This window comes from Takifugu flavidus, chromosome 18 (assembly GCF_003711565.1).
Source record: "Takifugu flavidus isolate HTHZ2018 chromosome 18, ASM371156v2, whole genome shotgun sequence".
Taxonomy (NCBI): domain Eukaryota; kingdom Metazoa; phylum Chordata; class Actinopteri; order Tetraodontiformes; family Tetraodontidae; genus Takifugu; species Takifugu flavidus.
In genome coordinates, this window is record NC_079537.1 from 4,779,883 (window position 1) to 4,792,006 (window position 12,124).

At 48.0% G+C, this 12,124-nt stretch overlaps 1 protein-coding gene across 1 annotated transcript; it reads left to right on the plus strand.

Annotated features, from left to right (window-relative positions):
* Window positions 1–5,444: 5,444 nt before the first annotated feature.
* Window positions 5,445–9,265, plus strand: nptx1l (neuronal pentraxin 1 like). Its single transcript, XM_057015266.1, has 5 exons — window positions 5,445–5,965; window positions 6,263–6,470; window positions 6,883–7,127; window positions 7,210–7,389; window positions 8,149–9,265. Exons 1-5 carry the CDS (start codon window positions 5,522–5,524, stop codon window positions 8,368–8,370), a joined length of 1,299 nt encoding a protein of 432 aa, XP_056871246.1. The 5' UTR covers window positions 5,445–5,521; the 3' UTR covers window positions 8,371–9,265.
* The last annotated feature ends 2,859 nt before the right edge of the window (window positions 9,266–12,124 follow it).

Genomic DNA, 12,124 nt, shown 5'->3' on the forward strand with positions numbered 1-12,124 from the left:
GATTACAACCTAAAGTTCAGCTTTATGAAGAAAGAGTTGACATGTAGAGGGTGCATAAGTAACAACCATCTGGGCTTATTTGGATGCAAAGTAGCACTTGTGTTAGTGGAGGCAGTAGACAACAGAACCGGTGTTCCTTAAGTGGTTTCCACCCATCAATGCACCTTTGGAAAAACTGATGTTGAAGTCAAAACTGTGCTCATGGAAATGGCAACCCATAAAAATGTCAGATATTATCATTCTTTTCCCCTTGTGATGTGGCAGAAGCTGCAAATGGAAGCTCTGCGCTGACGTTTCCCCCATTTCTTTATTTGTGAGGGATACGGCTCCTCCTGTGGGGCAGATCGCCACTGCCTCCTCGCATGGGTGGCGTCTCTTTGGCCGTGGTGCTAGTGGGGTCGGCTGAGGCGGTGATGGAGTTACTTGAGCCAGCCTGAGCTCCTAAGATGAGGCCAGTGGTCCAGGGTGTCAGTAGAAGGCGTTGTCTGTGTATCATTTTTGAGGCGTTAACTCTTCCCCGGCTCCTCCAGGAAGAGCCTCCTCCTGAGGGACGTTCCCACAGGGACGAGCCCTGTGGGGTCACTGGCTGCCCGCTCATTAACAGCGCTGATATCCAGCATGCTAACAAAAGGGCCACCGGCTGGTCCTCCTGCTGCAACTGTGAATAGATCCAGAGGACCAGAGACAGAGGATGAAAATGGTTTTATAAGACACTCTGAACAGCACACAGATGTCCACAGCTAGACTGAACCACTGAGGCACCTGGACAGCCCACAGATCCCAGAGTTAGCAGGCTGCAGCCAGCTTATCTGTTCCCCCCAGCTGAGCAACACAAACATTTTGACAGTCTTCCGATAGATATGTCGGCCTGTCCGGCCAACCCAGGGGACCGAGAGACGGCAGCCGAGAGAAGGAGCCGGAATAAAGCTGCACGGTATCCCATAAATGGGATAGGAACACAAGTGTCAGAAGGCTTATGGATGGATTCTCAGTTATGGGATTCATGATATCTGCGTGACTGGCGTGTTTTTACAGAAAGTGGGTTTTTTTTAGGTAATTTCTGCCAGAGCAAGAAATCACTTTGGAGTGAGAGAAAAGCAAACACACACCAGCAAAAGCAGGAAACTGCAAGTCATTAAAGTTAATATAATATCATCAGAATATGCACCAATGCACAAAAGCAATCAGTATCGTCCCAAAGACCCTGTTTATCCACACACAGATAGGAGATTATAAAGCTTTCCGTCACATTCACCAGAGAAATAAAACAGCAAATTCATTTTCAAAGAATGAGACTGGCCATCTTTAACTCCACATGTAGCAATTTTTGTTTTCTGTCTTTTATATTTAATATGACATGAATATATCCGGGTAACGTTTAGCTTAAGTATCACAAGCGCCGCAGTAAACACACGCCGGATGATGCATTACGTTAATTTCAAGCTGCTCCTGCTGAGGGAAACATAACTTAATCAATCTTTAATAAAACATAAAGGCGGGGAATCATAGGAAATGACTCCATTCGGAAATAAATAAATAAAAACCGCAGTAATCTGGAGGAATTCCTTTGTCTTAATTAGCCTCCCAGGGTGTTTTTTTACTTAGCCCTGGCAGCTGCATGACATTTTTCTGGCTGTAACTAACTGCCTGGTGGTCCCACTGACCCTGACATGGCAGCTGTGTAGTGAACATGTCCCCAGAATGTGATGCAAAAAAAGCAGTTTAACTCTGTGTTGATAGAACTGGTGAAATCTTTATATGTCTGCAGGAGACAATCGCTCCCTGTGAAGGAAACCCTCTTTTAGTGACCATTAGCTTCGGCTAGCATGAACTGCTAAAGTGTAGCTACCGGTCACATTATTAGGAAAACGTCCCCGTGGCTTTGTTCTAATCATCCTTTAAAAAAGGCTTTAGGACAGCAATAGTTGAAGATCTATCATGACTGCTCTGGGCATGCACACGCTGGCTGCGATGTTACAGTAGAAGCTGGTTGCCATGGAAATTCAATTCAGTGCACTTTAATTCAACTTTATTTATACGGCATCTGTTATAGTCACATCTCTGGGCGCTTTACAGGAGTCTGACCCCTGAGCAAGAGACAGCAGCAAGAAACAGGAAGAAATCTTGAAATCATATGATGATGGATGGATGGTATGTGGATGGATGGGTGATGGATGGATGGATGGATGGATGGATGGGTGATGGATGGATGGATGATGGATGGATGGATGGATGGATGGATGGATGGATGGATGGATGGTGGATGGATGATGGATGTGTAACTGTATGGATCTGTAAACTAGGATGTTAAATTAACCCCAGGAGCTGCGCTCGTGCGACCTCTGAAGGTTGGAAGCGTCACACAGAAAGAGCCCGATCCCTCTGCAGTGTGACGATAGAAGCGCTTCTTTGGAGAACATCCTGCTGTCACAAGGGCAGAGTTTGAACAGCAGGTGACGCAGCTGAAGCCACGGCACCAAAAACACGTCAGCCGTCTCAGACCCGAAACAGGAGCAGGCGTTCCGCTCCCTCCTCGGTGTCGCAGGGCAGCTGTGCAACAACTGGAAACCTACATCGAGAGAGGAGCCGCGGCGGAGGTGAGGAGAGAGCATAAAGGATGCTACGCTACACAGAACACTAGACGTTGCAGATGAATTACTCTTTATATGTGCCGCAGCTTCATGTTTTCATTCTTTTGTGCCTAGGAAATAAAAAAGCGCTGCCTGGCCTTTATGTCATCAACGGCCTCGTGTGAAGAGTTTATTTGATAGAAGTTCGACACGATCTCGCGGTGAAAAAAAAGCTTAAAATAAGCACAAGTGTTCTGCGCAGAAGGCCGAAGAAAGAACCGAGGCGGGGCGCCCGGGATTGAAAGTATCGATCTGCAGCGTCAGGGAATGAATTTGCGCAGTGATTGAATGAATTATTAAAAAGATATTCACCACAGCAGGTGGACAGAGAGGCCCGAGGCCGCACGGCACAAGGGCGCCATAACAGCCGTTGCTGGTGTGAGATTAGCATCTCCGACGCCACGGATCAGGGCCAGCGCCAGGTCTTTGCCGACAAATAATCATCTCATTCAAACCCTATTATTATTTCATACGCAGCGTGGCGGAAAACACAACAGCATTAAAATTCAATAGCTTCTACCATGTTGCTGTTTTTTCTTTTTTTCCCCTTCCCGTCGTTGTGCTTCCAGGGTGAAACTGTGGCTTCCAGAGGAAAATAATCATTTGCCTCTGCAAAGGCGACGCAACGGCAACGCGCTCGGAGGTACGGCTCGATCACACCACCGCGTGCCCGTAGGAGGGGAAGTGAGCAGAGGAGGGGCGGAGGTGATCCGCCGAGGTGCAGAGTGTTTCTGAGGAGGCTTCTTCTCCTTCACGCCAGCGGCTCGGAGACTCGCTTGTGTGGGCGACGCGCTGAACAATGAATTCACAATGAGAGCAAAGCTTTGGACGTTCTGTGACGCTCCTGCGGCCCCACAGGGGCGTTACACAATCCACACATTTAAGCTGACAGTGTCGGCCATGTGATGAGACCCCAGTTACAGGAAGAGGGTTCTGTAGTCCCTGTTTGAATTGGAGTTACTGGCCCCCCTCAAAGTCCAGACCTCATCCCCATCCGGCAAGCCAGTCGGAAACTGAACCGGACAGATCTGCTGCCGCCTGTGTCGCAGACGTCACAGGAGTTTTGAAGGTCCCAGGAAATGAGCCAACACTGTCAGCAGCACACAGGGGTAAAACAGTCCTCAGCATCTTTATTCAGTCAAAAACCAGGCAGGCAGAAATCTCAAGATCCAGGAACAAAGGTCAAAACGCAGGGTAAGAAATGCTGCACCATCACGATGACCAGGCAGACTGGCTTATTTACACCCGGGGGGGGGACAACAACACACAGGTGAGATACATAAGGGGAATTTTCTAAAATAGAAGGAAATATGAGATCATGAGACTATCAAAATTAAACAGGAAATGAACTAAACTACAAAGCAAAGTCCGACAGGTAGTGGCTGAAGGTGGACAAATTGAATATTCACGTACAGACAGGCTTGAAGCCCGACTCACCTCTGATATTCGGGGTGCTCAGTGCGCCCACCTGCAGAGCTCGTGGTCGATCCTTTCAGCTCCGTTCTGATCATTTTGGACCCTTAAGCAGGAGGCGGTGGTTTGCTCAGACGTGAAGAACTGTGCTGTGGAACCTCACAGTGTTTCTGGACCCTTTCTTTTGCATTTGTTTTCCTCCCCTCTGATTATATTGACACGTTCCTGCCTCTTAACCCCAACCAGACGAGAGGAATTTGCAGAATTTTTGAAAGGCTCGAGTGGCGAGTGGTGTTTTTCCTCATGTTCTTCCATTTTATCCATTAAAACGTTTAATCTACATCCTGAAAACACTCTCCCAAAGAGAGTTCCTAAATCTCCCCCTCCTCTCAATTCCCCTTAAAAAATGTTGCTTGATTTAAAACGGACCATAATCCTTCAGAGACAACACGACATAAGTTATGTCACACCTTCTTAGGTCTTTTCACTTTGCGTAACGTGCTTTGAGATTACAGCAGCATCAATTTATTGACGTGTGAAAGCTGTTTATGTGAGCAGGCAGCGCATCTTTAAGGAGAGTAAAGGTGCTGTCTGAGAGCAGGATTTACTCTAATTCCCTTAAAAGCACCACGTTGTTTTGCCACGTTTGATCTCATAACACTTCCGGTGGCTTCTGCAGCACTTCAACTAACTATTTACTTATCAATCCTCCACCAACTAATACCCTTTTGCCCCCCCCCCCCCCCCCCCCCCCCCCCCCCGCCCCCCCCAATCTCTCGGAGGGAATCAATTTTATTTGGACAGGTTTTATAGGCCGCATAAATAAAAGCTGATTTGGCAAGGAACAAAAATAATGGAATTCTCCCTCTTGAATTAAAGATAAGGCAAATAACTCGGGGAAAGATGAGTATTTTAGAAGTTTGATGATACAGCAGTGGAGGGAGAGAGGGAAAGTCATGGCTTCTGTGCGTCACGATGACATTAACAGGTGAGCGCGCCTCTGCGGTGACGGTGCGTTCAGACTCACCCCTTATTACCTGAAATCACGCTGCTGCCGCTTCTACTCTGCGCCGGCGCGCGTGCGCGAGGACACGCGCAAAGACCACCACAGCTGGCGCCGGCACTCTTCCACCTTGTCCACAAAACGCGCGTTTTCCAGATGAATAATACACACGGAGAAATGACAAATATTCAGAGCGATGAAAGATTTAACACGTGGGAGCCTGAAAGCAAAATGGGTTTTCATCTTTTGAAGGGATGACGCCGGTTTCTGGAGCCGATTAAACAGGGACGGCGCGGCTTTTCCTCCCTCCGCTCCTCCTCCTCCTCCCCCCACCCTGTGATGCAGTGAAGCATCTCTGCGCAGAACCGGGCTCGCTGTATAAAAGCGGCCGCGCTTCCACACGCGTAATACAACCAGGTGGGGGGACACAAGCGCGCCGAGCCGAGCCAAATCACAGCCCCGCACCGACGCCGACATGCAGGCCGCGAAGAGCGCCGTCAGCTGGAGGCTTTTCCTCTTTCTTTGCCTGCTTTCGGAAAGTTCTTCCCAAGACTTCGGCGGACAGACGCAGTTCATCTGCACGTCCGTGCCCAAGAACATGGACATATGCGCGGCCACTTTGCAGAACAGCGTGCCAGGGGACGACTTGAAGAGCACCGTCATTCAGCTGCGGGAGACGGTTCTGCAGCAAAAGGAGACCATCATGAACCAAAAGGAGACCATCAGGGAGCTGACCTCAAAGTTGGCCCGCTGCGAGAGCCAGAGCGGCGCCGAGCCTGGGGACGCGCGGCCCGGGGGCAGGAGGAAAGAGGCTGGCACCAAAAACACGATGGGGGATGTGTCGAGGGGCCCCGCGGACACTTTGACGCAGCTCTCGCAGACTTTGCAGTCGCTGAAGCAGCGCTTAGAAAACCTGGAGGTAGGCAGCGGGGACCCTTTTTCTCTCATCATCGTCTCTCCCTCCCTCTCTCTCTCCGTGTGTCTCTCTCTCCCTCTCTGTCTCTCTGTCTTTTTGGCACTTTGGGGGACTTTGCGCAAAGCTATGAAATATTTTACAGATTTAGAGACAATTTACGAATGTCTGTGGTTTATAATTCCGCACTGACGCGCGAGCGCACGGGAAGTTGCTTAAATGAGACATTAAAACCAACGATAAGGTAAAAAAAAAAAGCAACATCCAAAACGGTCTGTTGACCCAAAACGCTTCTCCCGACAGCAAATCAGCAGAAGTAACAAGTCGGCGCAGGCAAACAGCCTGAAAGATCTGCTCCAGAGCAGGATCGACGACTTGGAGAAGCAGGTGCTGTCCCGGGTAAACAGCATCGAGGAGGGGAAGCTGGGGATGCGCAACGAGACGGAGCAGCGCGGCCGAGTGGAGTCCACCCTCACCTCTCTGCACCAGAGGATCACCGACCTGGAGAAAGGTAGTCCGACATGAGAGGAAAAGACAAAAATACGGCCTCGGCAGTTTTACTTAACGGTTTAACTCTGCTCGAAACGTGAAGGTCCGGATTAATATCGCTGCAATACGCAAATAGAGCATTGTTGGGGGGAGGGAGAGAATGCAAATAAAGGGTCCATTTGGGACAGAAAAAGAAGCGCCCGCGTTGGTATAGGGGTGTGATGCAGGAACAAATCAGGGGATGAAGCCTGACAAACCCATCTCCAATACTCCTGTGACAGCCTTACCACGCGGGATTAAAGCAAATCTGGAGCGTCACGATTGTGGATTTGTTGTGTAATGTATAATTCCTCTTTAAATCTCCGACATGTGGCAGGAATGAAAGAATGGTTTCACTCTCCAAAGCCTGTTCATTTCTCCCTCTTTCCACGCAGGTCAAAGGGAAAACAGACCTCTGGATAAATTTCAGCTCACCTTCCCCATGAGGACCAACTACATGTACGCAAAAGTGAAGAAGAGTCTGCCGGAGATGTACGCCCTCACCGTGTGCATGTGGCTCAAATCCAATGCGTCTCCCGGAGTGGGCACGCCGTTCTCATACGCCGTTCCTGGTCAAGCCAATGAGCTGGTCCTCATAGAATGGGGGAACAGCCCGATGGAGATCCTGATCAACGATAAGGTGCGTTTGAAACCCATGCGGTGGTGCCATCACGTTGAGTTTTCGAAAGCGATTCCAGCTTGTGCTCGTTTACTTCCTCCAGGTGGCGAAGCTGCCTTTCCTCATTAACGACGGGAAGTGGCACCACATCTGCGTGACCTGGACCACCCGCGATGGGGTCTGGGAGGCTTTTCAGGATGGAGTCAAGAGGGGGAGCGGGGAGAATCTGGCTCCCTATCATCCCATCAAGCCCCAGGGCCTGCTGATCCTCGGCCAGGAGCAGGTAACGACGGCAACGATACAAACACACACATCTGCTTCAGGTGCTTTTTGGGTTCGGGAAGCCATCAAAGTGTGAAGAGTAAAAAGAAAGAAAATTGAGGTACATTTTTCATTGCGGCAGATTTGAAGTCCTCCAGGTGGCAGATGGGGTTATTTTGGCTGTCAGAGTCATCAGCTCTCTATGAATCATTTTTACATGCAGCGGATTACCACAGAGAGAGGATTTGAGGCACGGCGCAATTCTATTTTGGCACAAGAGGATTCGTTGGCGTTCACATTTCTATTTTTGTGAATACTGGTTGTACGTGTGACCCAGGGGACCTTTTTTCTCTTCGTGTCTTTCTTATTCACTTACTGTAGGGGCGCGCTAAGTTTTATCACGCTACTGTGATGTCACAATGCTAATGTAGCTGCTGCTGCTGACGTAGCCCAATCCGATCTGAACGACCCCCCCGAGGAGGAAGTCACATTGAGTCTCCAAACCTGAATGGAAAAGTAGCCATAAAGTAGCGTTTAATATGTTTAACAGTGACGCAAGAAGAGTGAGTCTATAATTTCATCTTTAATTTGTGTTATTAGTTTAATCACATATAACCAGATCTCATCAAGCATCCAAGTGGAGTGAAGATTACCGTCATTTAATTTCATTTTTTTTTTAAAAAAAGGTTCACATCATCTGCGCAGGTGCTTCGGTCCATGTAGCAGCCTGAGGCTTGAGAATCCCATCAGCTTTGATTACATCTATCTGTCTTCACCACAGGACATGCTCGGAGGAGGCTTTGATGCCACGCAGGCCTTCGTAGGGGACCTGGCGAATTTCCACATCTGGGATCGTAAACTGTCCGTCGGGGAGATATATAATCTGGCAACGTGCAGCAGCAAAGCCCAGGTGGGCAACGTTTTTGCCTGGATGGAGACAAGCCTGGAAATTTACGGCGGCGCCTCGAAGTGGACATTTGAAGCCTGTCGCCAGCTCAACTGAATGCCAGGGGGAGTCGCTTGGTAACCTTGAAGTTTGAAAGATAAGGAAACGATTGTATCTAGATATTTCGAGCAGTATTCACAGACCCTTGAGAGTTTTCCCTCCGCCGCAATTTTATGTGGGGAGGCAGGTTCACCGTTACTGGACACACTAAGGCACTCCGCGGTGCTTCGAGAGAACAAGCTTCCTCTTGTGGTGTGGCCGTGACTCTTCGAAGACGCGTCTCAGAGATCCCCAAAATGTCGGCAAAGCATCTAAAAGCGACTAGAAGTGACGCGATCCAACGGCGCGGAGAGAGTTGTGTTTGGGTCAGGACGGCTCGGTCATTTTCACTGTGAAAAGGGACAAGGCGGATGTCTTTAAAGAAGGGATTGGGTTTATTTTGTTCAAGACGTTATGAAGTCGACAACGTTGTTTCTCTCTCACTTTCATTTCTCCACCACCACCTGCTTGATGTGATTTTTGTGTGAAGATTATTATTGCCAACGTTGAAGCCTGAGTGCCTTGGGCTGTCAAAAGAAGAATAGATCAGCACATTTGTTATTATTTCCAATGTGTTTCCTTCACTTCCTTGTGAATTCATCCCCCACCTCCCCAAAAAAAAGGTGTCACATCCAACACCGAATATGTTTGGATTAGATTATTTGGTGTAAAATGCAGTTCATTGGTGGAAACGAGGCATTTTGCAGATGTTTGTGTTTTCCTGGGAATGTCCTCTGTACAGTAACAGCATGTCTTAACTTCTGTAAATGCTGTGTTAGCTTCCCTGACCTTTGCTTTTACCTTCCTACTCCTGGGTTGAGATTTTATACCATATTGTTGTATGCTTAAAGCATGGCAGCACTGACAGAGGAAAAAAATAGTTTTTGTAATAAATTGTGATACTTGAATCATACTCAGGTCCAAAGATATTTATTCGACACACAGATTAACGTGTTAGCTACACACTCACGATCTGATTGGCTGACACCAGCGTGTAGCCGACCCTTCAACATGCCAGCTATAATCAATGCCGTTTGGTTGCTAATCGAAGTGGTACTACAGCGTTTCTATGGGATCATCCTCCAGCCACGACGATAGAGCCTCTTTAGTTGGAGACCTCTGCAACAATGGAGAAGTTTGTTTTCTCCCCCAGGACTGTTTTGGGGGTTCTCGCAGCTTGTTCTTGGTGCTCCGTCCATACGGAACTTTTATTCTCTGTGGTGCCTGATGACTGCTGTGTGATTGATCATTTCCGATTTCCTGCCGGTGTGAAGAGCAAGGAAAGTTATGAGGAACAGCTAGCTGAGGCTGCGACGATGTACGAAAATTTGTACTGCCTCAAATTTGTGCGATACATTGGAGCACTAACGTGCACAGAGCAAAGGTGACGCTTTTGTATAAAATTGGCATAGGAAGAGCTGACATAGGGAGCTTTCTTCTGTCTTCTGCCACCTCTAGAAAAAGAATTTATTTGGAACAGCGTGACAATATAAATGAGGAAAAAGCATCAAAACCGTGTTGAGCATTCCCTTCTGATTAAAAACGTCTGACCCTGACCTCATTGGAATAACTTCTTCAAAAACTGAAAATGTCGAAAAAGTTTTAAAAATCCCCGAAACGCGCTTCCACTCCAGTCAGTCAGATTTCTGAATCCACAATTCTTAAAACATTTAAAAATATGCGGCCATTCCGAAGTTATTATTCTGAATACATCCATATATTTCTCAATGTCAAAGAATCTTAGTGGGGAAAAAGAAGGGTTAGAAATCAACAGAAACGTCTGCGGAGGAGGTGCTGATGATAATTGATTCCGCTTCAAGTTGCAAAAATCTGGAGGCTCAGTGAGGAAAGAAAAGTCGGTTCTGATGAGCCGGACCTTCAACACACACCCTTTCCTGTCAACAGTTACAGGTCATACATCTGAGTCACACACTTTCTCTGCAAATGACTCACAACTGACTGATCTCCTGCATCAGATCATTGTGTGTGTGTGTGTGTGTGTGTGTGTGTGTGTGTGGGTTGGTGGGTGAATGGGTGGGGGGGGGGTCTGAGGGTCTTCCTTAATTGTTAGCAAGGTCATTTGGTGCCGCCGCAGTCGGGTCCTGTGTCTCGCAAATTGGTCTCCCATCTCTCGCTTCGGAATAAAGCGTCGCCTTTACGTCGATAAGGTTTTTCCCCAGACGAGCTGCACGTCATGGCTCCCACCTTTAGCGCAGCCATTACAGGCAGCTAGGGTGGCAGGATGGGGCTCGCATTTCGCGTACACACAAACATGCACCGACAGACTTGCGTGTACGTTGTGCGCTGTAGGACTGGGAGAAAGTCGACTTCCTCCACCACACACCCACCCTGTTGACCCAGAGAAGAGGGTTCGCCTCCATGAGGTCTTTATACTGTTGACCCACATATTAGTCAGAGCTATACTTTTGGCGAGCACGTTGTGTCCGCTTCCAAATTTTAATCAAATCACATGAAATTCACCTTATCTTCAATGTTACTGTCCTAAAAGTGTAATAAATGCTTGACATTTGAGGTATTTTAATGCATCTATATCAAACTTGCTCACTCACGTTGTGACCAATTATCACACGGCTACACACCTGATTGACATAATTTAGAGAGAGACTGGCCAATATTTTGCAGTATATCTGCAAACGAATGCCACTGATGTTGAATTTTCATAAACTTTTGCTTCTAATATAACCCAGAAAAGCGATTACTAGGTCAGTAGATCTGATCCCCACTGTCCCAGCTATCAGCAACGGTCCTTACAGTCATTAGCCTGGAGGGACAAACAGCAAATACGGTTTAAAATATTTGTAAAAGTCGTTTTTGTGGCTGCATTAAGATAGTGTGGAATCAGGCTAGGAGATTCTGAGCTTGGGTTTAAGGTTGTCTCATTTGCTCCGCAACCTGATCGGATGTTCTCAGCTTGTATCGTGAGCAACACAGGAGCAGGATTGTTGCAGAGAAGAATGTGCGTAATGACGATGACTGCTTCGATTAGCGCTCCTCTTGATCGATTTCAGTCGCTCGTCGGAGCGCGAGTTGAGAACTGGACGAGTCCTGCGTCAAAGAGAGAAGCATCTGACGATACTTTCCGTCGACGAACTGGGACGGGCGCGCTAAATATCTGGCACCCCGACCCAAAGACTGCTCACTGCGCTTTATGAGGCAAACAGACGAAGCGTCTCATCAAGTGGCTGATGAAATATTCATGAGGGGATGAGCAAACACAAAGTCTGCGCGGGAGGGGAGGGAAATCAAACCTGTCCCTCTGATGCTGAATACGAGCTCCTTTAGTTGAAGAATGATCACGCTGGTGACACACAATCAGCTGATCCATTTTTCCGTGCCTCCGAGCAACGCATTTTTTAATGTTGGATAGATTATCTGCACCAACAGGAAACAGTGATGACTCCAAAGCTCTCTTCCCCCCACTATTATTCCCATTTTTCATGATTTTTATGGCTCATATTGGATTCCCGGAGCGTCTATTTTTCATTTTTAGAACCCCCGGGAGTCCTGTCAGTCCACCTGTCCTGTCATGGCGGCTCCCTGTTGACGTGCAAAGTTTCACCAGCGACAGAAAGACGAGCGCGTCCCGGTGCAGCCGAATAAACATGAGACACATATCCATACTCGTCCTTAATCGTAGAGCTCCTTCTGCAGCTGTCAGGGTGCTGCTCAACCCTCCGTGCCACCGGATGAATTATTCATCATCGCCCGACGCGGGAAATTCCTCTTCCAGCGTGTCAAAGTCCAAAATATC